General features: G+C 42.0%; 1 protein-coding gene across 1 annotated transcript in view; it reads left to right on the top strand.

Moving 5' to 3' along the window:
- ncam2 (neural cell adhesion molecule 2) overlaps positions 1-25,683 on the top strand; it is a 367,688-nt gene that overhangs the window by 263,386 nt on the left and 78,619 nt on the right. Inside the window, exons 6-8 of the mRNA XM_080024174.1 lie at positions 953-1,070; positions 8,971-9,140; positions 18,149-18,294. Of these exons, the coding sequence (XP_079880300.1) occupies positions 953-1,070; positions 8,971-9,140; positions 18,149-18,294 (434 nt within the window). The remainder of the gene's footprint in view (positions 1-952; positions 1,071-8,970; positions 9,141-18,148; positions 18,295-25,683) is intronic.

Genomic DNA, 25,683 nt, shown 5'->3' with positions numbered 1-25,683 from the left:
CATATTTTCAGGGATTCAGCCTTTCAGGATTTCAGCGCCATCAACTGTTGCGGGATTGTTCGCATTTAAAACCTCAAAGGCACCGGGATAGAAATCAATCAATCAACGCGGCTGTTTAACACAATTTGACATTTTGTGAAGCTGTTATTTTAGAATCTGGTTTAGTGATGAAACGTTTGTCTCTGTTTGGAGCTTCGGCTCTACGAGTGACTCAGTAAAAAGGATTCATTCAACTTTTCCGACCCTTCGTTCGAGCCGGAAAAGTCGCTTCGTACGGTGGCCCCGAGGGCTCAACGCACTGCAAACAGACAAAACACAAGCGAATTGAGAAAACATCTTCACCCGTAGGTTAACACCTGCGAGAGCGCGCTGCAAATCCAGACGTGTCGAACGAACCGCGCAGCAAAACGCTTTGCAAATTCAAAAAACACAAGCGCACTCACGGAAAACGCAGATGCAAAAGCCGCGACACGACGGACGTGAGCCGCGTGAAGCGCTGATTTATCGTCAACAAGATATATAAATCAAAAAAAAGGTGGATTGAGATAAACGTTTTTTTTTTCCTATTCATCAATTGAATGGAGGAAGCAGACGGAGCAGGATGGAGGGCCGCAAGGGAAAAGAAAAGGCTCGCTGGCGAAAACAACAGAAGAGGGGGTTAGTCCATACACACATATGGATAAATATTAAAATAAGTTCGAGGCTTTAGTCCTGTCGGCGCAGGTTAGGTTTGGCTCGGCGTTTCCACCCCACACCCCTCATTTCTGCGGGGAGAAACAGACTTCACTTCCTGGTCCGGCATGGGACCAATCAGGGGAGCTCCTCCCGTGATTCACTCGATCCCCAGCAGCGGAGCGGCCCCGGGGTGGGAGACACAAAATCAGGACTCGCCGTTCAGCTCCTCCTGTCCGTGACTCATCGGGTATTTTGTTCTTTTTCTTTATCCCTCCAGTTCCCCCGGTGCTGTCGGTGTCCCAGCAGTCCTTCAACGCCACCGCCGACTACCAGGAGTCCGTCACCTTCACCTGCGTCACGTCCGGGTCGCCCGAGCCCGTGGTCACCTGGCACAGGTACCGCTCTTTTTTTTTTTTTTTTTTACCACTTTCAAACTCTCTTTCTATTTTTTGACTGGAAGAGCCTCCCAGAGAGCAGCCTTCACCGCTGGGATTTGACACTTGTTCAAATGTCTCAAATGTCTCAAGGAAAAGAGCAAAGTTTCCTTTATACCGTACTGGGTTCCTATTCACTAGATTCCTCATTTACAAACAGGGGTTGGTGGAGTCACACACACTTTCACACATTCGAGTATAATGTTAAACATATATTATACTGTATATATGAACCTAATTTAGCAATGAGCGAACATCCTACAAGTTCACATGTATTGATGTGTCAAGCACAGTGTCGGGCAGTAACACATTGTTAGTAGTAACGCGTTACTGTAATGATATTACTTGTCCGCGTAACAAGTAGTGTAACGAATTACTAATAAAATGTCAGTAATAATATGAAAGTTACCACCAAAAAATAGCTGTTACAGCTTAACTTTTGTCGATTCATCTTCGTAATCGTCGTGCCGCATTTTGACTTTATATTCGTGAAAAATGTCTGACAAATTTGATATGAATCTGATTTTCTAATTGTTGGTCTCATTGGGTATATGTGCTGTACGTCACGACAAACACATCGCCTGATCTGATCACCCTCGCGTGGCAGGACAGCAGCGCATAAGCTATGTCGTCAATCAGTGGCCAAACTGATTCAAGGCCATTATTTTACATCACGGTGCTTTACGTTATCTGAACATGGACGCGGGTTTAAGTGTAAACAAACATGGGTGGAGGAAGGTGGCGCTTTGGGAAGTGACTCATTGGAGGGATCATGGATTATTACAAGATCTGTCCGTCCGCTACCGCGCGGCGGCAACATAAGGTGAGTATTGAGGACCGAGCCTATCGCGCTTCAGTACATGTAGGAGACACAGGAAGCGTCAGCAGTTGAAGCCTTAGCTGTGCTTACTGGCGATTACCCTGACAGTCACACATGGTGCACATGCCAAGTCTGAGTTCTGAGGAGATCTTTTGAAATGAGTAATGAGTAATAAACTACATTTTTAGAGTTATCTTGTCAATAACTATGACCTTAACCCTAAAAGGTCGTATATGGATTTTGCAAAGCCTACATTTCGATTCTCACCTTTTCAGGTTAAAGATTATTAAAATATTCCATCTAAGTTGTGACTGAACGACCTGCCGGTTCATCCTCTTACAGCATATTGTGCACCATGAAATCAGACGCCAATTTCCACCACTGGGAAAATAAACGTCTCGAGAGGGTTGGGCTGGGTTTCTCCCGCTCAACGAGCGTTTGGTACAGACTTCATCGGGTGATCAGTGTGATCCCGGCAGCCGGAGCCTCAGACAGCCTCAGACACCAGAAGGCCTAATTTGCTTTCCAGCAAAAAATAAAAATTTCCAGATTTTTCCATTTACTCTAATGAAATGAATCATGAAGACTCTTCCAAATCTACTGCTACATGTGCTTTTCGGCAAACATTTTTTTTTCAGTCTAACTGGATTCACTAAGCCCTCACCGGTTTTGCCATAGCTACTTGGGGACAGTATTTCAGGTCTCCGTTAGATGATCTGCTGACACTTTATTTGGATAGTCCAATGTTAATACTGTCAATATAAACTAGCAACAATATTGGCACACTGACTGAGACAAATCTGCAGCTCAGCACTGACGTGGATATCGTGCAATGTTCAATGGAGCAGGGCTTGTTTTACTTCCATCGAAAATGGAGACACTGGCATTGCCCGAACCCAACGCCGCCCTGCATTCACAACTCAGAGCCAAACCGACTCTTCTGACTCTCGTTACAGCAACTGAACCAATGGCTATTTTTACTGAGTCGCTCACGAAGATACGAATCTCCAAAAAGATGGATCTCTTTCTAACCCTTTATTTGCATACTTTCTTATTTTACTAAAAAACTTTGTAAATGCTACTTATTTCCAGAGGAGGTTCGGTTATGACTGTATATACAGTGTACTAGTGACAAAATGTACTTATTGTCTCCCAAATGACAACGTAACGCAGAAGCAAAAGTGTGTCCGTTGGAAGAAGAAAAAGAAGAGAACGAAGAAGCAAGAAATGTCTGGTGATTTGTCTTTCTTTTGGCGGCAACGGCTCATGGACATTCAGGCAATGCCCCGGACTGACAGTGACAAAGTGGTCCATTTCCTTCTGCCATGTGTTGCCCGGCGCCGCTTGGGCATTCCCTCGCCTAACCGCCAGCGTCGCCACCAAGATGGCTGACACGGCGGACAACGGCTAAAAACGGAAAAGCGCACGAGGGACGTGCGTTCTCAGGCTTAATTGGAGGCAAAAAAAAGAAACATGGCTCAATCCTCCCGTTCGAGCATCAATCGTCCAAAAATAGCCGCGATCGGACAGTTTACACCCCCCCCCCCCCGGTTTGCTCACGATAACATCTGTTTTTTCCTGTTCGCCTGCGCGACAGCACAACATATCACATCTGATATTAGCGTCTTAAGAGATGAATGATAAACGACTTAATAATTCAGTCGCGAGTTTCCAGCTGCAAGAAGAAACAGTTTATGTTTCGCTGTGTGAATACAAATGGGAATAATCCGGTCGGCGCTGAGAGGAGCGCGGCAGCAGGGGGAGGAGGCTCCGAGCCCCCGGCGCTCCGTCGCATCGTTGAGGCGGGAGATGAATCATCGCACTGGGCGGTCGATTGGACGCTCAGCGGTACCAACCAAAATACTGACGACACCTGGGATTTAACCCGACTGTTGGACTTTGAGACACCGTAAAATTTGATATTTTTTATCTTATTATATTTTACTTTAAATAATTGTGATACATCAGTACAGATTATATAACACGCCCCTAGCATTTATTAGAGGCCCCGTTTTTATTTGAGTACCTGTTAATATTTCAGGAAATACGGTGTATACCTATATTCATATCCTTTTACATACCATATGAAGGGAGAAGTCCTCTGAGTAATTATCAATATTCGGTTCGCATATTTATTGAAATCCTTTGAGAAACCAGGCAACACTCATTAAATGTAGAAGATTCAAGGTCTCCAGAGATTCCTTCTGGCAGGTAAAATCTTGCAAAGCGACAATACCACAGAGACGGCGGAGAGTGGATTGCTTATTTAATCTCTTGATATAACCATAATAACTAATATGGTAAGATTAAAAATATGTTTTTCCCACATATATACCCCCATTTTTTAGATTTACCTTGGAGACGGTAGTGATAACTGCGTGATTACTAATTGCCGCTGCCAGCACATGATCCATCAGCACGTACTGTCAGCGCATGTTCAACATGTACATGACACAACATCAATGTCGAATTCTGTGTAGAAAAAGGCGGTAACATGACAGAACTCTGCTCACTCAGCGCTCAAGAGAACTACCTATCTTTTATCTCAAGACAACATTTTTTTCATTTGGCAGTATTTGATGAATTGAAAAATGTTTTTGTATAAAATGATTTTGCCGCTGGCCCCTTGTAATCCCTAGTGGCCCACTAGGGTGGCCTGAAGCCTTTCATTTTTATGTTTACTCATCAGACGATGGCATTTTTTTGATATTAAATATCATCTCTACTTTCGGGTTTTGGAAAATTTGAACAATTAAGCGAGAAACGTTCCCTTAACATTGATCAATTTGGGGAAACACTTGTTAAAGTATTGACCACATGACAGAGAAAACTGTTACTTGGTTTGTTTTGTTTTGTTTTGCCTGGGGTCTCAGTTGTTTAAGAGATCTTGACGATCTGACGAAATTAAGTTCTCAAGGGGACGCAAAAAATATATATATATTTTTTACTCGTCTCTTTCTCATTCTCTTTTCAATAACCTTTCCTCCCTTCAATATCCTGCCCGTCGTCCCTCTTCGCATACGAGGGGAGAGGAGATAATCAATTCCAAAACTCCTTCCAATCCTCTTCTTCCTTTCCTGACTGACAAATCCACTCCTCCCTCCCCAAATAAACGACAAGACCCCGCTGTCTCTCTGTCTCTGTCTCTCTCTCTCTCTCTCTCTCTCTCTCTCTCTCTCTCTCCCCATTCAATAAATCCTACCTGTCACTCGTTCCAGGCGCGGATTAAAATCTGTCAATCAAAACAAAAAAGACGAAGAGAGAGGAAACTAACCTTCCCTTTGTATGAACGAGAGCAACACAAATGATTTACCTTACTATTGATGGCACACACACGCACACACACGCACACACACGCACACACACACACACACACACTTCCTGCTGTCCCTCAGCTGCATTTCCTGGCGATGCGGGGTTCTGCTGCCCTGCCCTCGGTGCATTGTGGGTAATGGACTGCCCGCCAGCAGTCAGTCAATGTAATGACATCTCCCCCCCCCATCCCCCCTCCCATTCCTACCCCCAGATGAGGCCTCCCCCCTTCTTCATTTCCTCTCTACCTCAGCTCGCCACTGTTGTTATTGGCTTTGGTGTTTCCCTCGCCGACTTTCAATTATACTCCCTCTCCTCCTCTTTCTTGCTTTTTCGGTGGGCCATGGCCTCATACCGCTGTGTCAATAGTATGCTGTGTGTGTGTGTGTGTGTGTGTGTGTGTGTGTGTGTGTGTGTGTGTGTGTGTGTGTGTGTGTGTGTGTGTGTGTGTGGGTGTGTGTGTGTGTGTGTGTGTGTGTGTGTGTGTGTGTGTGGGTAGGTGGGTGGGTGTGTGTGTGTGTGTGTGTGTGTGTGTGTGTGTGTGTGTGTGTGTGTGGTACTGGGAGGGTAGGCATTGCATTTTGTTTTGGTGTTTTCCTTTTGTGTGTCAGTCAGTCAGTATCTGATGGTAGTCCAAGTTATATTTGAATTATATTCAAATCAGGGTTTTCACGATTTAAATAATTAATCGCATGATAGTTGTGTGATAGTTAATCGCGATTAATCACAATTTTTCGGTTGACTCGAAATTGACCCCAATGAAAGATCTCTTCCATTAAAAACAATTATTGAGTTATAGCCATACTATGATCTTATTATTGAGAACAGAAACTGATAATCATTTTTAGCAAATTGTATATTATGGCATTTTCACCGTAAACAAGCTGCAATTGTTCGCCCATTTCTTTGCACTTAAAAACCTTTTTACTATTACCTATTTAGCCTATTTACTGTACATGAAATGCTATATTAAAGCATGGAAAACAATCTTATCTTAGAGTTTTTTCACTTTGAAAACTGTTGTGTAACTTTCTAGACGGTCCCTAACCTGCCATTAAAACATCGCTCTCAGCGCTGGCGCTGTCCCTAAAGCAGCAGATGTCTGATTCCCTGCGGTGTTTCTCTCTGAATATTTTAATCCGCTCTGTGTTATTCTCTCCCGTCACTTCTATCCTTCCTGAATCCAAATCAGACGCTCCGTTATGAGTTCGAGCAAAGTGTCAGCTTTGAACTCGAACCCTCTTTGTCTCTTCCTAATAGCGGTTCAATCCGGAGAGCAGACTTTGTTTTTGATTTTTTTTGAGAGGTTGCATTGGTATTATGGAAGCAAATTAAAAGGATGTTGACAACTTGTAATATTACCCGCTCAGAATATTTCTATATAAAATGTCACCTCAAGTCTCCCTTTTCCTTTTGATTTTTCCTCTCAAGGTTGCATTCTATTTGCATTTCAATGCATCTCATCTATGAAAATCCCTCTGGTAAACTATATTATTTTCTCTGAGTTGTGTAATCTTGTACAAGGGGAATTTGATCTTCATATAAAAAAAAAGATAATAAATTTTTATTTCCCTTTTTACATGTACTGTACATGGAGTCCAGCTATTCAGCACTAAGCTACTGAGCATGCTCAGTAGTGTATGACTGGCTACAGCCAAGATAAGTCCATAGCATTGACAACTGCAGTAACTAGACATTTGAAATGTTTAAATGGTCAATAAAACAGACTTTTTTTCAAAAAGAAAAATTATTTACGACAACGTTCTACAATAGACCCAACAATTAACTGTAAACAGTAAAGATTTGTCTACGTACAATAACTTGATGATGATATGTTATGTTGGGGTTTTTTTTACCTGTGCTGAATGCATGTTAGGCATACAACACAGAGTATTTGTGACCACCACAGCAAAAGCCACCATCTCGCGCATTTCTAAAATTGCCAGTAGCAGCCAAATCAGTTGAAAAAACCTTCCTTGAGGGAAAATTAGATTTTTCCAGATTCATGTTTCTTTGTGTTTTTGTTCTATCTCTCAATGTATTTTCAAAACCGAGTTTGATTTATAAATAGTAGAAGAATGTTAAACCATGGAGTTAAATATTCCCGTTGGGGAACATGGGGAAACACCGGGACACGGAACAGCACTGTATAACTTAGATTTATCATTTCCTTTAAAGCAGGGGTCTCAAACTCAACTTACCTGGGGGCCGCTGGAGGTAGTCTGGGTGAGGCTGGGCCGCATCAAGTATTCCACAAAGAAAGGGTTTCAAGTATTCCAAAAAAAAGTACAACTTCTTTTCCCTTTCCTAATGCAACACTGCGCTGTCTTTATTAGGTCACTGATTACTCTTGTTGAGTCTGCCCACTTCCTAAGTCCTCTGTACCTTGCTCTGGGTGACAAAATATGTTTTCCTTCCACTTAGTGTCACTCCGGAATCACGTTTCAACCAAGTGACTAACGCGTTGGCTAACTTGTCAACAAACACCACCGGAAGCTGTCATGAGCTGTCATGAGCTATGGTAGCCCATAAGTGATAAAAAAAAAATAAAACACCCAGGGCAACGACTCGGCAAAAAGGTGCGTGTGAGAAAAACGCACGGGCCGCACTAACACTAAACTTTGATGTCAAGTAGGGGGCCACAAAATATCATCCCTCGGGCCTCAATTGGCCCGTGGGCTGCGAGTTTGAGACCCCTGCTTTAAAGTGAGCGTCCAGGTGAAGATCATTCATCCATATAACATGTGATGTGAAGTCACAATGTGAAACCATTTTGATAGAATTAAATTATTAAGTTGTACTACTTTGACACACACAACACTGTTGTGAAACGACGAAGAAAAAAAAAACCCACTTCCGTAAACAGACGGTTAAAGCGCAGCACGGAGTTGTTTCGGTCTCACTTGTCTGTGAAAACGTTCTATGGCAGTAAATGAGGGAGGAAAGAAGAGGAATGCAATCAGGAGGGGGCTGGGGTGCGTTCAACGCAGGTGTTGGGAGTGTGTGTGTGTGTGTGTGATGGGACCGCCTGTGTGTCTGTCCACACCCGGCCGTGAGGAGCATAACCCAGTTCCAGAGAGCAGGAGGAGACCCCCCACCCCTGGGGTGCACACATACAACCCACCCCCAAGTGCAGGCACAATACGCAGCCGTAACCTGGGCCGCAGGTGCCAGGCATGGACCGCAGGCCGGAGCCAGACCTTGCGCCGACAGACCAATACCCTGCACGAACTGGCCGCCCCTCGGCGAGCCGGTGGGACCCCCATGCCCACCCACAACCTGCGCAAGGGCAAGGCCTCCCCCACCACAGCGGACAAGACCCCCCACCCGGCTGCGAGCCCTGAGCGCCCATCCATGTAGCAGAGTGTGCTCAGCACAGGGCACCCGAATGTTAGCGCCCCAGTCAATCACTATGTATCACGCTTGTGTGTCTGATATTGCGGTTTTATTCTGATATGGGATACATTTATTGATCGATAGAGAAACACCTCTTTTTTGAGTTGTATGCAGCTTTGAGTTTGATCTTGTTATTGTTTGTTTGTCCAACATAGATAAGCATTTATATCGTCCAATTAATTTGTGATTTCACATGTCAAAATTAAAATACCAGAATGCCAGAAACCAAAATGTCCAAATCCCCTTTTCTTTGGTTGGGGAAGCCTCCTTCTTTATGAGGTCTAATGTCCAATCACATACTAACTTGTTTGTGTCTTGTTTGTCTCTTTGCAGGAAAGGGCAGCAGCTGGAGCACTCAGAGCAGTACGACTTCCATGGCATGGACGCCGGCCGCAACATGCTCACCATCAGGAACATCCGCCAGGGTGATGGGGGAGCATACTCCTGTAGGGCCACGAACAAGGCCGGGTCCCAGGAGAAGGAACTCTTCCTCAAGGTGTTCGGTAAGAGAGGCAACAGGACTTAAGGCAAGCACACCTCAAATGGGAATCAGCTAAAGTTTGCCAAATTTGCCAAGAGCGCAGGACTTTCTAAGCCCTTGTAGTAGTGGTTTATGAAGTAAGCCAGATTAATAAATTGAAGGGAAAAAACGGTGCCTATTTTTTTTTTTTACGTTTGAAATGAACAGTTATAGCATTATAGCAACTGCATATGGTCAGTTATAGCAACTGACAGTATGCATTGTCAGTTGATGACAATGCATGCCAGTTATAGTCATTCTATAAATTGATTATTGAGGACCGAAACCAAAAATCTTTATTAAAAAGTATTTAATGGTTTTTTTTTACCACAAACAAGACACCATCATTCTCAAATTCATTTTGCCTTGATCCAAAAAAAACCCATTAATAAATAAAATAATAATTTTGTGATTCTGCAATTCCTAGGGGGCCCACTAGTGGCCTGTGGACCCCTGTTTGGGAACCATGGATATAAAGCATCTGTGTAACAAAAAGCCTTAAATATATATCTAAATATATATATAATATATAATCTGTAATTTAATGGTTAAAAGGTATTGTAGTCAAAAAGTTTGAAAACTGTGTTCCCTAATCCCTAATGTGCCATTGAAACAGCATTTACATATTTTGTCTTTGTTTTTCTTGTTTTTCTTATCTCAAGCGGTTATTTTTGTTTTTATGATGACGTAAAAAAACATGATATATTATTCACAAATGTCTCAATACCTTGTTTTTATCTAGTATTTTGGAGACTTGACGTTCATTTTTTAAACCACGGCCGAAGTCACCTACTTTTAAAAATGAACTATCCATCAAATATGCATTAATCTAACAACGCCTTTCATTATGAGTCACAACACTCTGCGCTATTAAAAATGTATTTTCTCCAGCATGAATATTTATCCGTGTCTCTTGTCAATCCTCTGACAATGACATCACCAATATTTAGTTCTCGAAAAAAAAATCATATTTTGAGCCGTGCAGCCCCTTTCTTCTATTCGCTGTGAATTTCAATTTATAATTTCATAAAGCTGCCGGCTGTTTCCTGGCAGATCGCTGTGATGCTGCACATGTAAATGTATGGAAATTTATGCTTAAGTCATCAACATTCTCTTGGAGGAGCTAAAGGGGAGGGAGGAGTTTTGTTTTTGCAAAAGCGGCTGTAAGTTCGTTTTATTACCCCTGACAGCACTGGGCGGGGGGAATACAAGGGATGGGAAGAAAAAATAAATAAAATAAGTTAGACTGCTGCAGGAGTGCGAGCGCGTTTCCGGAAAGCTACGCATTCAACCGGGTCAACTGCCCTGGTCTCTCCTCGCTGCTTCAGCTTTAAGCCGTCTCACTTAATAGAGGAGCGGTCAGAAATAACATTTCAACAATGAGCAAATCCCGAGAACTCTGGACTGTAAGAGCAATGTCCACCCTCAGGTGGACACAGAGGGATAGATAGGAAGGTAGGTAGGTAGGTGGATAGATATGTAGATAGTGAGGTGTCAAGAAACTACAATAGCTATGTAGGAAGGTAGGTAGGTAGGTAGGTAGATAGATACATAGGTAGGTAGGTAGATACATAGGAAGGTAGGTAGGTAGATGGGTATACAGGTGAAGGATGGGTATGTAGGTAGGTAGGTAGGTAGGTAGGTAGGTGGATACATACAGTAGGTAGGTAGGTACTGTAGGTAGGTAGGTAGATAGGGAGATAGGTAGGTAGGTAGATGGGTACATAGGTAGGTAATTAGGTAGGTCGATAGGTAGGTACTGTGCGTAGGTGGGCACTTTAGGTAGATGGATACGTAGGTAGGTAGGTAGGTGGATACATACAGTAGTTAGGTAGGTGGGTACGTAGGTAGGTATGTAGGGAGGAAGGTATCAATTTGAATGCATTTTCATCGCTGACAGTCCTTCTAAACATACTGTATATGAATACAGCTTCAAAACGAGCTAAACGCTAGCTAAAACCAGGTAGAGGCACAAAAAAAATCAATAATGCAAATGTTCCGCTGCCCACGCCGAAAGAGCTACAAAATAAACGCATGAAACTCCGAAGACGGAGCACCGAATACAAAAGGAAGTTATGTTCTCCATAAATAAGACAGTGAGCCATTTTAGAGAAGCAGGTAGAGGGGAAAGAAATGCAAGTGGGGTGGAAAGTGATTTAAGAAGATAAAGGGAGATACAAATAGTGTCTGGAAGAGAGCAAGTTTTTTTTATAGATGCTGACAGATGGGAGTTTTTTAGTTCATCATCGCTGTGTTTCCACAAACAGGTGGCTCTAAAATTGAATCGTCGGGTTTATCATGGATTTTTTTATAATCATGGCAATCATCCTGGGATTTTTTTATGTGTGGTATTTTCAGCTGTGGCCTATTTCTAAGCTCCCCAGTTTCACTTGTTATATTTATTATATTCCCACTCGTAAACCTCTGCAAGTCTCCCATGGTCTCTGAAGACCATGCCAGACTATGAGAGACCATGGGAGACTATGTTGGCACATGAGAGAGTATGAGAGGCCATAGGAGACTATAGGAGACGATGGGAGACTATGAGAGACTATGAGAGACCATGAGAGACTTTGAGAGACCATGAGACACCATGGGAGACTATGAGAGACTGTGAGAGACCATGAGAGACTTTGAGAGACCATGAGATACCGTGGGATACTATGAGAGACTATCAGAGACCATCGGAGACTATGAGAGACTATCAGAGACTGTCAGAAACTATTAGAGACCATTGGAGACTATGAAAGACTATCAGAGACTGTCAGAAACTATCAGAGACCCTGGGAGACTATGAGAGACTATGAAAGACCATATGGGACCATAACAGACTAAGAGAGACTACAGTAGAGGCGTTTTCAGACCAAACAGTTCTATGGACTCCCTGAGAGGAACTAGGAACCAGGGAGCTACCCGGAAAACTAAAACTTCAAGGGCTTTATTTCTCGTTGCATTCACACTGCAAGTAGGAACTCTGAAGTGAAGCCAGCCATTGGCTTTCAGCATAAGTTTCAGTCTCCGTGTTTAATCTGAAATCTTTCACTTATTTCACTTTAGCAATCCACCAAAATTGGTTTCTGAAAAAATTTGAGGCGATGAATAAGCAATCCAGTTTCTGAATCTTCACTCATTATATTAGATGTCCAATGCGTGATTTAAAAGTTTGCTCCAACTTTCGTAAGGCAAATTCCACTACCAAGCTGCCGGAGTAAACGTCAGTGAAAGTTACCAAATGTCGGGAAATAAAATCCAACTGTTCCAAGAACTATGAAAAAGTTCCTGCAGTCCAAAAATGCCTTATGAGAGACCAAGAGAGACTATGAGAGACTATGAGAGACCATGGCAGACCATGGGAGACTATGGATCAGGTGTTTAATGCCTAATTCCTTACGGTCAACATTGGACGTCCTCCATGTTGGCACATTGGCAGGCCTCTAAATTCCTGGAGGCGGAGGCAAGTGTCCACACTCCGCTGAAAAGGTTTGCTAGGATAGCGGCCAGTTCCTATTCCCAGAGCCCTTAAGACTAATGTTTACTTGGTGGCTTGGCATTTGTTTTGAAAAGGCTGAAAAGGCTTTGTCTTACCTGCAGCAGGCCTCTCAAATTGGACATGGAATCCTTCGATACTGACTGTAATATCACACTGGCACACTTCAGACATTTTTTTAGCCTTCAGAGATCAGCAAAACTTCCATCCCTTTTATCAGTATAATTTGAGTTTTAAGTTGCAAACAAATAATATACAGTTCATGAAAATTGTTCATCAAAGAAACATCCCAAATTTGCATTGGAAGAATATTTGGTTTGTTTCGATTTGCATTTGCAATCAAATATAAAAATTTTGTGTTACACACAGACTTTGGTCTTTATTCAAGCTACCGATTTATTACGTATGCTACCTAGCCAGATGCCGGGCGATAAAGTAACCTGTTTCAGCGACAACTTCCCAACGTGTCGAGGGTATGGAGTATAAATTAGGCTTCACGGCTCAACGGCGGCTTGTAATGGCAACATGGCTTCATTCACTCCCAGGGCTCCCGCAGTTCATCTAGCCTTCAGGGGGCGGCCTTGGTAATTAAAGAGGACGCCGTTCGATAGAGACAACCCGGGTTGACGCCCTGGCGCTGACAAATGTCTCCACGGGGGAATAATGCATGGGAATCTTAAGCACCTTAACACACTGTCTCGCAAGGTTCTGAGCTGTAGCTCCCAATCGCCACCTCCATTGTTCATCGGCAGCATATACGCGAATTGGGATTGTTCCCTTTGGAGGTGATTTTGTGGACATACACGAGGAGCCACTTTTTTTTTTTTTTTTTTCCGTGGTTCAAAGTCTTAGTTTTGAATACTGTTAAACTCTGACACTATTACGGCTTTGTTTAAAGAAATTGTTTTGCCTGGAATTGATTTATGATCTCTCTATACAAAGACTGATAGCATTAGGCGGCTAAACATGACTCGCTTTGTACAATACCTATCATTACTTTAATAAGTTGTAATTATCCTAACGATTACTCACCCAAGCGAAAGAGAACCGGTCTTTCTTTTGCTTTTGTAAACAGGCTTATTTAACAGAAATAAACCTGTGAACAAGAAGAAAGAAGGAAGAAATCAAGCTGTTGAGGAGCAACGCCCCGTGTGGATTGTACACATTTGTAGGAGGTTCCGATTTCTGCAAGAAAAACAACACATTCTGAAAAAAAAATAAAAGATTGGAACTAGCAGGCAGTCCAGTACGAAGTATGACTCAATGTGATGTGTCTTTGAAGGAGGTTCTTGTGACCTTTCAAAGAGTTCTGCCATCAAAAAGACATTGCATTTGTTCCCCCCTGGTACTGGTTACATCTGACCATTGCAATGATTGCTGCAATGTTGCACGAGTGGAGACTTTTAAAGATCCGACAAATATGATCCATGAGATCCATCATTTTATCAACCCTATGCTGTTTGTCACCTACAAATTATGATATATAATGTCTTGCACATAGCCAATAATTAGATTACGGGATAGATTGGCTAAATGGTAGTAGGCGTTGGGAAAGAGAAATGAAGATCGTCCAATGCCAATGAATGGCAGACATTATAATAAGGTGTGTGATGGAGATCTCTTGAGAAGCCATGGGCATTGACCAAATCACCACCTTCAGAAGAAGAGGATCCTTTGAAACAACCAGAGAGAATGTTGAGGGATTTTTTCAAGTTAATGACCAATTCATTCACCCTAACCCTAACCCTAACTTAATTTAACGATACACTACATGAGAACATTTTCAACCGATAGATTACGTTTTGTTGTAGCAGTAATGTAGAGTAATTTATTTATTCATTTTTCAATTGCATTCTAACTGTACTCCCATAGATGCACTGGTTTGCGGCTTGGTGTCCCTTTGTACTGAAATGTCTGTTTGTCATAACTCCCAATTCAACATTTTCAATTCAACCTATTGTCAGTATACTAATATATATGTGTTGAGTATAAATAAAAAGCTTGTCCACATGACAGGTCAAATGGTATTGCAAAATTCTAATCACAAACTATATAAGCAAAGAGACTCCCGCAAACTGTCATAACTAGCAATCAAAATATAGATCGAGAACAAAGCAACATTTGCATCCTTCATTTTCTTTTTCTTTTTTATGAAAAGACCAATTGTTGTTTTTTTCACTAATATACATATATATTTTGCAAGTTAAAGGAGTCATTTTTCAGCCCGGGCCTTAACCTTTAAATGTTGATTTCCAGAATGGAAAACTGTTCATAGCACAAAATCGGCAAAAGATTTGACTATTGCTTGCCACTAACCTACCACACGGCTGTGTGGCGCGACTGCTACTCGCTGTGCTTAAGCAGTCTGATTGGGCTTCCCGGTGGCACCCTGCTGTCGCGAATGTTGTGCCTTGGATGCGCTGTGAAAATTGCAGGAGTTGTTTAAAATAAAATGTGACAGTACTGTCACTTAAAGTAACATCGTTTTCCCTTTTTAAAAAATTTGATTTTGCATTTATTTATTTTTTTTGTCTTAAGCATTTGCCCCATTGGACTGCATGTAAGCAAAGTGAGAGGCTGCAGCTGAGTGATACGTTTCTCAATAGTAAAGTGAGGTTATGAACAGTTATAAATAATGGAAACCAACATTTTAATAAGACAAAAAAACAAAATAAAAAATAGAAAAACTTATCCTTTAAGACAGTCTTCCAATATAGACTAATATCCAATATCCAATGTAAGACTCATAGTTTAGTCCGAGTTTACTTTGTCTGAACTTAGCCATGAAATAAAGGCTTCTTTAACAATTTGCACTCGGAGAGGAACCGTGCCTTGGTGATATTTTAGTATACATGTGATTTCATCATCCCCTTCCCCACTCCTTTTTTTTACCTTTGTACAGAATTACAATAGATAAGAAGCCGCGCTGCAGGGCTTTCAGTGGCATTTCATCCCGAAATGACGAAACACTGAACCCAACATATTTCTAATTTGAATGAAGTCTGCGTACCTTTGTTGGTGTTCATTTAAAGTTTTTTTTTAATGAATCATTAATAACCCCCTCGGTGCGGCTGAATTGTCAAACAAACCTTTTCCTCCTCAATATTGCTGAAACGATCAAGGGCACTTGGGCCCAAATCAGCGGAGAAAACACAACGAGAACAGCGTTAAACGAAAACACTTTTATTTCAAACCAACGCGTGCGTGTGCCCGCGAGTGTGTGTGTGTGTGTGTGTGTGTGTGTGTGTGTGTGTGTGTATTTGTTTGTGCGCATATATCTGTTTGTTTATTTGCCCCTGTGTTGTGACAAGCTCCCCCGAATCCCTTAAGATGGCTCCTCCGCTCCAAGGTTGACACCTTGCGAAATTGCCAAACAACCCCTGCCCCCCACCACCACCACCACCACCACCACCACCACCACACAGACCACACACACACACACACACACACACACACACACACACACACACACATACACACACACACCACACCACACCACACCACACACACACACTTTCCCACTGTGGCAGTTTTAACCGCATCCATTTACTCCCTCTTTGCTTTTAGATCTCACGCCAGTGAGACCTTTTCCACCTTAAGAGGTTTCGGGACTATGTATGCAGCGAAGGTTTGAGTGCTCGCTTCTTATTTTGGTTGCCTATTTATTCATTTATTTAGGGATAACAGAGTGGATGTATATACTGTATAATAGGACATTATACATTTCACATTTTACATAGGACATTACAGGACAATACGTTTTGTCTGTCTGTCTGTCTGTCTGTCTGTCTGTCTGTCTGTCTGTCTGTCTGTCTGGAATTAATGATGGATATTATGGATCGTACCGTAATTACACTAATAGTCACACAACGAAAATGATCTATTTAATCTAACATCTATCTATCACAAAGAACCCTTATCTTTAAAAAAAAAACGATCTAATAAAGAGTTACTAGCTAGATAAGCTTATAGGTATGGATAATAAGCCGGGTTATTAATTCATCATGATCTCATTTGCTCATTCGCTCATTCACTAATCTCTTCACTAATTTGACACATTTATTTATTTATTTTGAGAGAGAAGCACCTGAAAAAGTTTGAAGGCCGCTGCTCGAACCCTAACAAAGTTAACCGGTAGCCATTCATTTCTCGATGTGTTTTCTGTGTATAGTGACACAAACGCACGCTCTCGTGTAGGCTCCCTGGGAGTGTTTTATCTCAGCAAGACAAATGGCTGAATCGTCCTTTACAACGCGCTTCTCAGCCCTTATCATGCCACCTGCTTAACGTCAAACCCAGTGGAAGAGAGGCTGCGTTTCACCCCTTCTTTCTTTTTTATCATGGCTGTTGTTATTTAAGGTGGAAAGTGCTCTCACTTGTAAAAAAAAAAACAAAAAAAAAACCTCTGCCCGGCCCGAGTCTCTTTTTCACCTTTGTTGAGACCAAGGTGCTTTAAGGGACCGTAAAAGGTCCAAATTGAAGCGTGAGTCGGCCGGTGTATGAATGGTCTCGACCTAGACTGTCACTGCCGCGGTCGTCCATCACTTTCTCCTCCACCCTTCCCTCCCTTTGTCCCGTGCACTACGTCAGCACAGTTTTTGAGAACGCCTTGAATGCTCGCCAGGTGAGCCGTGAAATTGTCTCAAATTTCACCGAAAAGGCACGAATGGCGCAAAGTAGCCCTTGTGTTGCAAGATCAAAGTTGCAAGGTCTGTGGTCGCCAGAGAGTGAGAGCGATTACTGGCGACGTAAGGCTTGACTCGAGAGAGGGAGGACTTCCTGAACGATGAACCGGAGTCAGAAGAGTCGGCTGGGCTCCGAGTCGTGAATTGGAATCCTCCCAAGAATCATTGAATTCGGTCGAAATGACTTATTGTGGTGGAATGCAGAGTATAAATCAGTCATTATGTCCGGTTTGTGAGTCAAAGAGCGACTCCCGAGTCCCGAGTCATTTAAAAGATTTGCTCGACGCGAACGACTCGTTTGCAGGTCGTATCGGGAGCCATTTCAATACGCGCGGCTCTGTGTGTTTGTGACGTTTTCAGTGGGCAGGGATGGTTGTGCAGTGTCGTGGGATTGTTTCATTGTAAAAAAAAAAAGACAAAAAAAAAAAAAAAAGCACGCCGTGGAAGAAGAGCGGGTGGTCTTTGTTCCTGTTATCTTTTCTTACCTTATCTGAGCGGACGCCTTTGTCCAAAGCGGCTTCAGTGCGAGCGTAAGCACATTTTGATGGCTGGTCGTCACATCAGCAGCACATCACAGTCACGGCCAGACCTCCTCGCGGGAATAAGTGGCATTAGCAGGGTCGTTTTTGCAGAGTAAAGTGTGATAGATCCTTGTGTGTTAAGAGGGAGAGAAGCGCGAAGGGGGATAGAGATCTTTACGAGAAGACGGTTCGTACCACCCCTGTGGTCTTTTATCCGTGCGCTCACCTTAACTCGCTCCCTTCTTTAATTCCATTCTTTTCCATTAACACCCCCCTCTCTCGCCCTCCCTCTCCCCAGTCCAGCCCCACATCACCCTGCTGAGGAACGTCACGGCGGTGGAGGGCAGCGCCGCCATGATCTCCTGCGTGGCCGAGGGCGAGCCGCTGCCCGACATCTCCTGGAGGCGAGCCGGCGACGGACAGGCCTTCGTGGACGGAGACAAGGTACGTCCGCCCACCGCCTCCGCCCATCCCCGCGACCCTCGCTCCGTCCCCGCCGGCCGCTCCTCTGGCCTCCGGATAGGGGTATACGGCAGCCGTCCAGCTCACCCTGCAAATGACGTTGGGTGTCTGGTTGCCAGCGGTGGAAAGGAATTGGAGTACAACACTGGTTTTCAGGGGAATTTAACCCGCAAGAGTTGGAATTGTTGTTGTTTTTTAACTTTCATCCCGCTGATTTTGAGAGGAAACGGCCCGAGCAATCAAAACTGGACCGCCAGCTCTTTCAGCTTAGAATGTTCAAACAGTAAATGCATGCAATGTGTCTTCATGCAAACTAGGGGTCAAGACCCTGAATTACGCTGATTAACTTTTGAGCGCTTCTACTTTTAAAAACCTGAGTCGCAAGTACTTTATTTAAGTGAGTTTTTTTGGGCAAGTCGTGTAAACTTTGCCCGTCTCACCCAGTTTCAGATGAGATGGTCAGCACCCATTTCACTGCCTCTGCATCCGGAAGAAAAATAAAAACTTAAAAATGAAATCGTAGTTGTTGCTTAAATGTTGCTACATTCATACATGCGTGTCGACTCCGTTTACCGCGTTCAAGCGCAGTGATTATCTGCAGCGAAGTGCCGCTTGGGGTGGGTCGCGGGTTGCGTGAGGTATGAGGTGCAATGTCTTGCGTCAGATAATTATCGGCAACAGGACTCAACCGACTGAACTGGCAACGGTAGCGCACCAACGTGTTGTGTTTCGTGGCTGCAGTATGTAGCGTTTAGATACTGCGAGGTGTATTTCCCTCATTTCAGAGGAGCTAGGCTAGGTGATTCCCCTGCGTCCATGCATGGTTGCTAACACAGTCAGCATGCGACCCATCACCCTCTCAGTACTGGACACACAGGGATGAAGCCGGTATCGATCTTCGTCGTCTGATTCTGGGTAAGAAAGTTTCCCCAAATGTCTGGAGTATTGATTTGGTTTTTTTTTACTTTGGCAGAATGTTGAAGGGCGGAATTTTTGCCCAAGCGCTGTTTTCTTAAAAAGTGACGAATGGCGGCCGTGCACTTGTAGGTAGAATAAAAGCATTTTGGGGTGTGAAGTTTTGAACAGGTTTGAAGTTTCACAAATCATTCCGCAATAACTCATGATGTCGACACCCTGTAGGGAAATAAGATGGAGGAAATAAGATTTCTACATAGAGAAGTGATGGCCAAGAAATTACTTGTTTCCCTCCGTGCCTTTGTTGCATCTTTTTTCCCAGCACTTATTCACTGCCAGGATAATCAAACATTATGTTGTGTGTGTGTGTGTGTGTGTGTGTGTGTGTGTGTGTGTGTGTGTGTGTGTGTGTGTGTGTGTGTGTGTGTGTGTGTGTGTGTGTGTGTGTGCGCCGTTTATTTACCAACCTAGTTCTGCCTGGCAAATGCCTCCAATATGTCATTTTTATATGATCTGTCCTCGTGAAAATTAAAGCTCAGATAATATGTGAGATTTAATTTTAAAGGAATTTCTCATATAAATTCCTTTAACCTTCTTGTGAATCTGCCCTGAAATAAATATCTCCGTCTTCATCAGCAGATGATAAAATAAGCACAAGAAAAAAACACAAAATAAAAACGGTAGAATGTGGTAATTTTATGTCCAAAAAAAAAGAGGATTCACACAAAATGAACGAACAAATAGATGAATGAATGAGCAAATGAATGAACGAATGAAAGAATGAATGGATGAATGAATGAACTGATGAATGAATGAATGAGTGAATGAACTGATGAATGAATGAATGAATGAATGAATGAATGAATGAATGAATGAATGCATTGATGAATGAATGAACTAATGAATGAATGAATGAACTAATGACTGGATGGATGAATGAATGAACTGATGAATGAATAAATTAATGAACTAATGAATGAATGAACGGATTAATGGATGAATGAATGAATGACTGAATGCACTTATGAATGAATGAACTAATGAATGAATGAATGAATGAACTAATGACTGGATGGATGAATGAATGAACTGATGAATGAATAAATGAATGAACTAATGAATGAATGAACAAATTAATGGATGCATGAATGAATGAATGAATGAATGAATGAATGAATGAATGAATGAACTGATGAATGAATGAACTAATGAATAAATGAATGCATGAATGAACTGATGAATGAATGAACTAATGAATGAATGAACTGATGAATGAATGAACCAATGAATGAACGAGTGAACGACTCCCTCCCGGGTCATTTAAAACGTTTGTTCGTCAAAAAACGAATGGTTGGCGAGTTCCCACCGGCAGAGGCACTACACAGCAGTGCTGTCTGGGGTCTCCCCCATGAAGATTTGAGCTCCACACACTTCATTTCCAACCTTCTGGTGAATTTTTAATGCACCAATTTGTGCCTTTTCTGCGTCAATTTATGTTGGAAAATGACGTCACTAATGTAAAGGAAAGCTTCTTTCAAATTAGCATTACAATGCGACGCGCGCGCACAGCACAGTGTGGGCAAGTTGTGTGTTATATTCCCTCGAACAGGTTATGTTCGCTTTCACTGCGATCCCGTTATTTTGGAACCCGCTTCGACAATTGAGCATCAGGGGCAGGGAGGCTACCTACTGTAAATGATCAATAGCTGGAATGTTTATAAAAATTGGCAGGGCAGCCTATCGGTTCATCATGTACTCACCACTATTTCAATGGCACTCTGTGAGCCAGTCATCCACACTGCGCCCTAGGTCCAGCTTGTCCACCTGCTCATTTTCAACTGATAACAGCCAAGTCACTCAATCTATCCCGTCCCACTGTGCTCCTCAGATCGTTTTTAAGTTGTTTTCCTTTGGAGATTGAGCACTCGACAGACGCAACGGTGACGGGAAGAGTCAGAGACTGTTGACAAGTGATTGATGATGCCGTACGGATTTTTTTGGCAGTTTTTTGACAGTTGTTGATGTATTACTCAGCATACATTTGCAGGCGATTCACTGGTGCTTGTTGCATGTTGTTATGTTGACTGTGAGCATGCAAATTAAACAACTACTCATGCAACACAACATTTCAAAATGATTTAATTCAGTCAATGGTTTCATTTGAATCATGACTCAGCTTGTTGTCAATTTACCACTAACCGTGACCGTAATTCCTATGTGACTTTGTGGTTTGTATACGACTGAGTGCGCCATTTGAAGGTATGGTAATGCTTGACGTGATGACATCGTATTATGCCCAAACTCATATTTATTCTCTTATCATGTTGATACTGGCACATGTTATGGGCCCGGGCCGGTACGCCAAGGGGACCGCGCAGTCTGGGCCGGGCCAGCCCATAGTAGGGCTGCCCAACCGTCTCTGGTCAGTAAGTAGTCATTCACACATTGGCCTCTTTTACGGAGAAGTCGGAGTCGATACCTACATTAGATGACTGTTACAGATACAGCACGTCATTGGTTAGTACGTATGTCAAGTGCAGATGCGATCGCGTGGACAATCGGTCTGCAGCGTGCGAACAATCTGAATTGGTTTCTTTTTTTTTTCCTGGCTCTCAGATGCCAGCGCTTGGGTTTCCACCTCCGTCTCCCCACCCCACCCGGACGGACTCTGTTCCCTCCGCTGACAGACTGGGGACGGAGCCCCCATCCCTGAACACAACAAACCCTAACCCACTGCTATTAAATCAGTGTGATCGTTTCCAACCTGTCCTACACTCTCTGCCTTCTCCACCCGTTCCCCGTCTCTCCCTGCCCGCTAGCTCCCTCTCCGGCTCCGTGCTCCGGTGCGGCCGGCGGCCAAGTGAAGCGCTTGTGCCGGATGCCACGGCACTCGGAGCACTTCATACTTCCCGAACTTTCTTCCTGAAAAAAAATAACATTTGAAATATTTGAACAAAATTAGTATTCCTCAAAACCCATTTTGTGCTTTGCCGGGATTGGGATTCGGCGCCACCCCCTACTTTATGTGCTTGTTCCGGCAATGTGACTGCTTCCATTTACATGCACTTCCATTCACGGCCGTATTCAAATTTTCCCGGAAATTATACAACTGTAGGTCAAGAGCGGGGAGAATACGGAACAACTTTTACGGAACATCGACACCGGCTCCTTTTCCCAATACGTCCCCTATTGGGAAAAGGAACATTGCCAGTGGATTTACGGCTTTCAGTGCAAGTGGGAAAGGGGCTTATGTGAGATTAAGGGGGAACATTGAAACCATTGAAATTTAATTTAAAAAACAGTAATAATAATATAAATGTAAAATAATTCTGAAGACTAAAAATGTATCTGCCAGTTCTTCTTTTTGCCAGTTTCACTTCATAAAAATATAACATTTTGTATATTCATGAATGACCCAAATGTGGAATTCTGGGTGAACAAACTCAAGAATGTTATTCTCAAGTGTGTTTTCAAAAACTGTAAAACTCTGTTAGTTAACAAGGCATGAAATGACGCTCACAAAATGACTCAATTAAGTCCAAAAGCAAGTTTATTCTTTTCATTATTTAATATAATTTCATAACTGTTATTTATTTTTACACAGATGATTGTACTGATGTTATGCTTACCATTTCTGATTGCCCTTTGAATTAGATCGAAAAACATATAAAGTTGTAATGCCAGGATCCTGGTTGTTGCAAATCTTATGTCTTTCGGCGTTTTGCCGTTTTATTATTATTATTTTTCATGAGAATTCCTGTGAAATTCGCAAGTACAATGCAGCCTCTAGGCGAGCTAATCATTTCAGAACGGTTTATTATCTATGGCGAAAACCATTTGCACTTTTTTTGCCATTTTCCTGGTAGGGCGGGCTAAAATATGAAATAAACAAGATAGAAAAATAGATAGAAAAATAATCAATAGATCAAAAAATAATCAATATAACAATATATATATATATAGATACTAATAACAATAATTTAAGGATAATAGATAAAAAAAAAAAATAATAGATAACAAATAATAATTTATTACATTACATTTAGCAGACGCTTTTATCCAAAGCGACTTACAATTGTTCAAACACTGACGGACGCAGCCATCAGGAGCAATTAGGGGTTAAGTGTCTTGCTCAAGGACACTACAGCATGCTAGCAGGAGGAGCCTGGGATCCAACCAGCAACCTTTGGATTTCTAGACCACCAGCTCTACCGCCTGAGCCACCGTCCCCATAAAATAAATAAATAAATAAATAAATAAAATAATAATAAAATAAATAAATAAAAATTGTCATTAACATTTAAAAAATGTTTTTTTAAATCATGTTAAATTATACAATTATTTTAACATAAAATTAAAACAAAAAAACTAAAAAATGCCATTAATGCTGGCATACTTGCTTTGCTCATAAAAAAAAGTTTGCGGCAAAGACAAATGACCGTGCGCATCGACTCGAATCGTGGCTGGTTGATAAATAACGGGCGAAAATGAGAGTAAGTGCTTTCTTTCTTTCCCGCAGCAAATGCAATTATGGAAATGCGGCGGGTAAACCAACACTCCTAAACATACGTACGGACAAATGCAGCGCAGGGCCTGATGGATGGCTGCAGTCATTTGGGCTTAAAGGCAGGATGTTCCTCTCTCAATTTGCACTCCAATCTGCATATCCAGTTGTTCAGAGAGGGCCAAGCTTCACAGGAGCCTCCTCTGCAGCACTAAATCATGGCGCTGGCATTCTTTTCATTCTTTTCGTGGTTTATAAATGCAACCCACTGTCAAGGAGCACAACGGCAACCGGTTGCTGGAATGTGATTAAATGAAATTGCATGCGCGCTGGTGAGGTGCGATGAATGAATCGGGCCGAAGCACCAAATGAAGGGGACCAAATTCTACCAAAGCCCCATCCAGGCAAACATTCAGTCACGAGGCCAAATAGCTGTATTGTTATTCACGAGGAACGACTCTTTTGTTGGTTATTTGGTTCGCTCGTTCCTGGGTTCGTCGCTCGTATTGAATGTGACAAATTTACACTTTGCTTTCCGTCTCAATGAATAATTGTGACAGAGTCAGACGATGCTTATGAGAATTCCATTCAAAACTCGCAAGTCCCTTCTGACCCGTTGCACCAACTGAATCAGACAAACGAAGAGTCAGCCAAATTGAACAAATCTTTTGTTCACAGACTCACCCGCAAAGGAGCCGAATCTCCAAAAAAGGGCCAAACTTTTCATCTCTAATTAGCGCGTGGCACTTTAACACGGCTTTGTGTTTGGCGAGAGTAGCCTTATCAGATTTAATACTCTACTTATCTGATACAGATCATAAGCTCCCGGACACAATGGCCATTCAGAGATCATGTCAAGGCGAGCTTCCCTTCACATTCTCAATGGGAATAACAGATTCACAAAAAATATACTCAGAATTTCCTGACTAAAAGGCAATATGATTAAATTACATTCCCCCCAAAAAATGTTAATTGAAATAGTCTTCTCGGTTCTCAATTCAAAGACCTGTCCATGAGGTGTCCATTAGGGAAGGATTTGGCGGGTTTGTGCATCGTTGTCTTACGTGCTGGTTGTTTTGAGGGGCTGTTCTTCCAGGTGAAGGTTATGAAACTATGAATTACGGAAAAAAATGTGTTTTGGGATATGTCTCTATCCAGGCCGTAAGGGCCGATGGCTCTGGCCTCTGGGATGTTTATCGGTGCGTCTTCAAGGTTCGCTGCAGACATTTTTGCTATAAAAAGAAAAAAATCTGGAATAGTCTGATTATTTGGGAGTTATTATAGCACAAAGTCCTTTTCTGAAATACTGCTACTTGCACTACATTAAGTGTGCCCCTTTCTTTGCTGTTCTCAGGGTCATTTGGATCAGATAGGATTTTTACTCCTCCTTTTTCTCCTCCTTTATTGTTATTATTATTAATAGTAGTACTTATTATTATTATCTATACTATTATCTGTATTATTATCAATATATTATTATTAAAAAATGCAGGTTTATATTTATTGTATATTGCCAATATTTTACTTTCATTTTTGTACTGTTCACTGAATGTTTTCATATTTTTTCTAGCTTCTAGTTAATCTTGATGTTTATTGTAGATTGCCAATTAATATTTACTATTGTATCACTCAATTATTGTTTATATATTATTATTATTATTATTATTATTATTATTATTATTATTATTATTATTATTATTATTATTATTTTATATTAATAATTAAATGAATTGTTTAATTATTTAATTATTATTTATTTATTGATGTATTATTCTGATTATCATTAGAACTTTTATTATTATTATAATTATTATAATTATTATTATTATTATTATTATTATTATTATTATTATTATTGTTTTTTTCCACATACACTCCACACACCATTATCTCCACTGTCTCATCTACTTCCCTTTTTTTCCGACGCTTGCTTGTATACGTGCACGTTCCAG

This window comes from Zeus faber (genome assembly GCF_960531495.2).
Source record: "Zeus faber genome assembly, chromosome: 2".
NCBI classification, from domain to species: Eukaryota; Metazoa; Chordata; class Actinopteri; order Zeiformes; family Zeidae; genus Zeus; species Zeus faber.
This window is presented reverse-complemented; position numbering and strand designations above follow the sequence as displayed.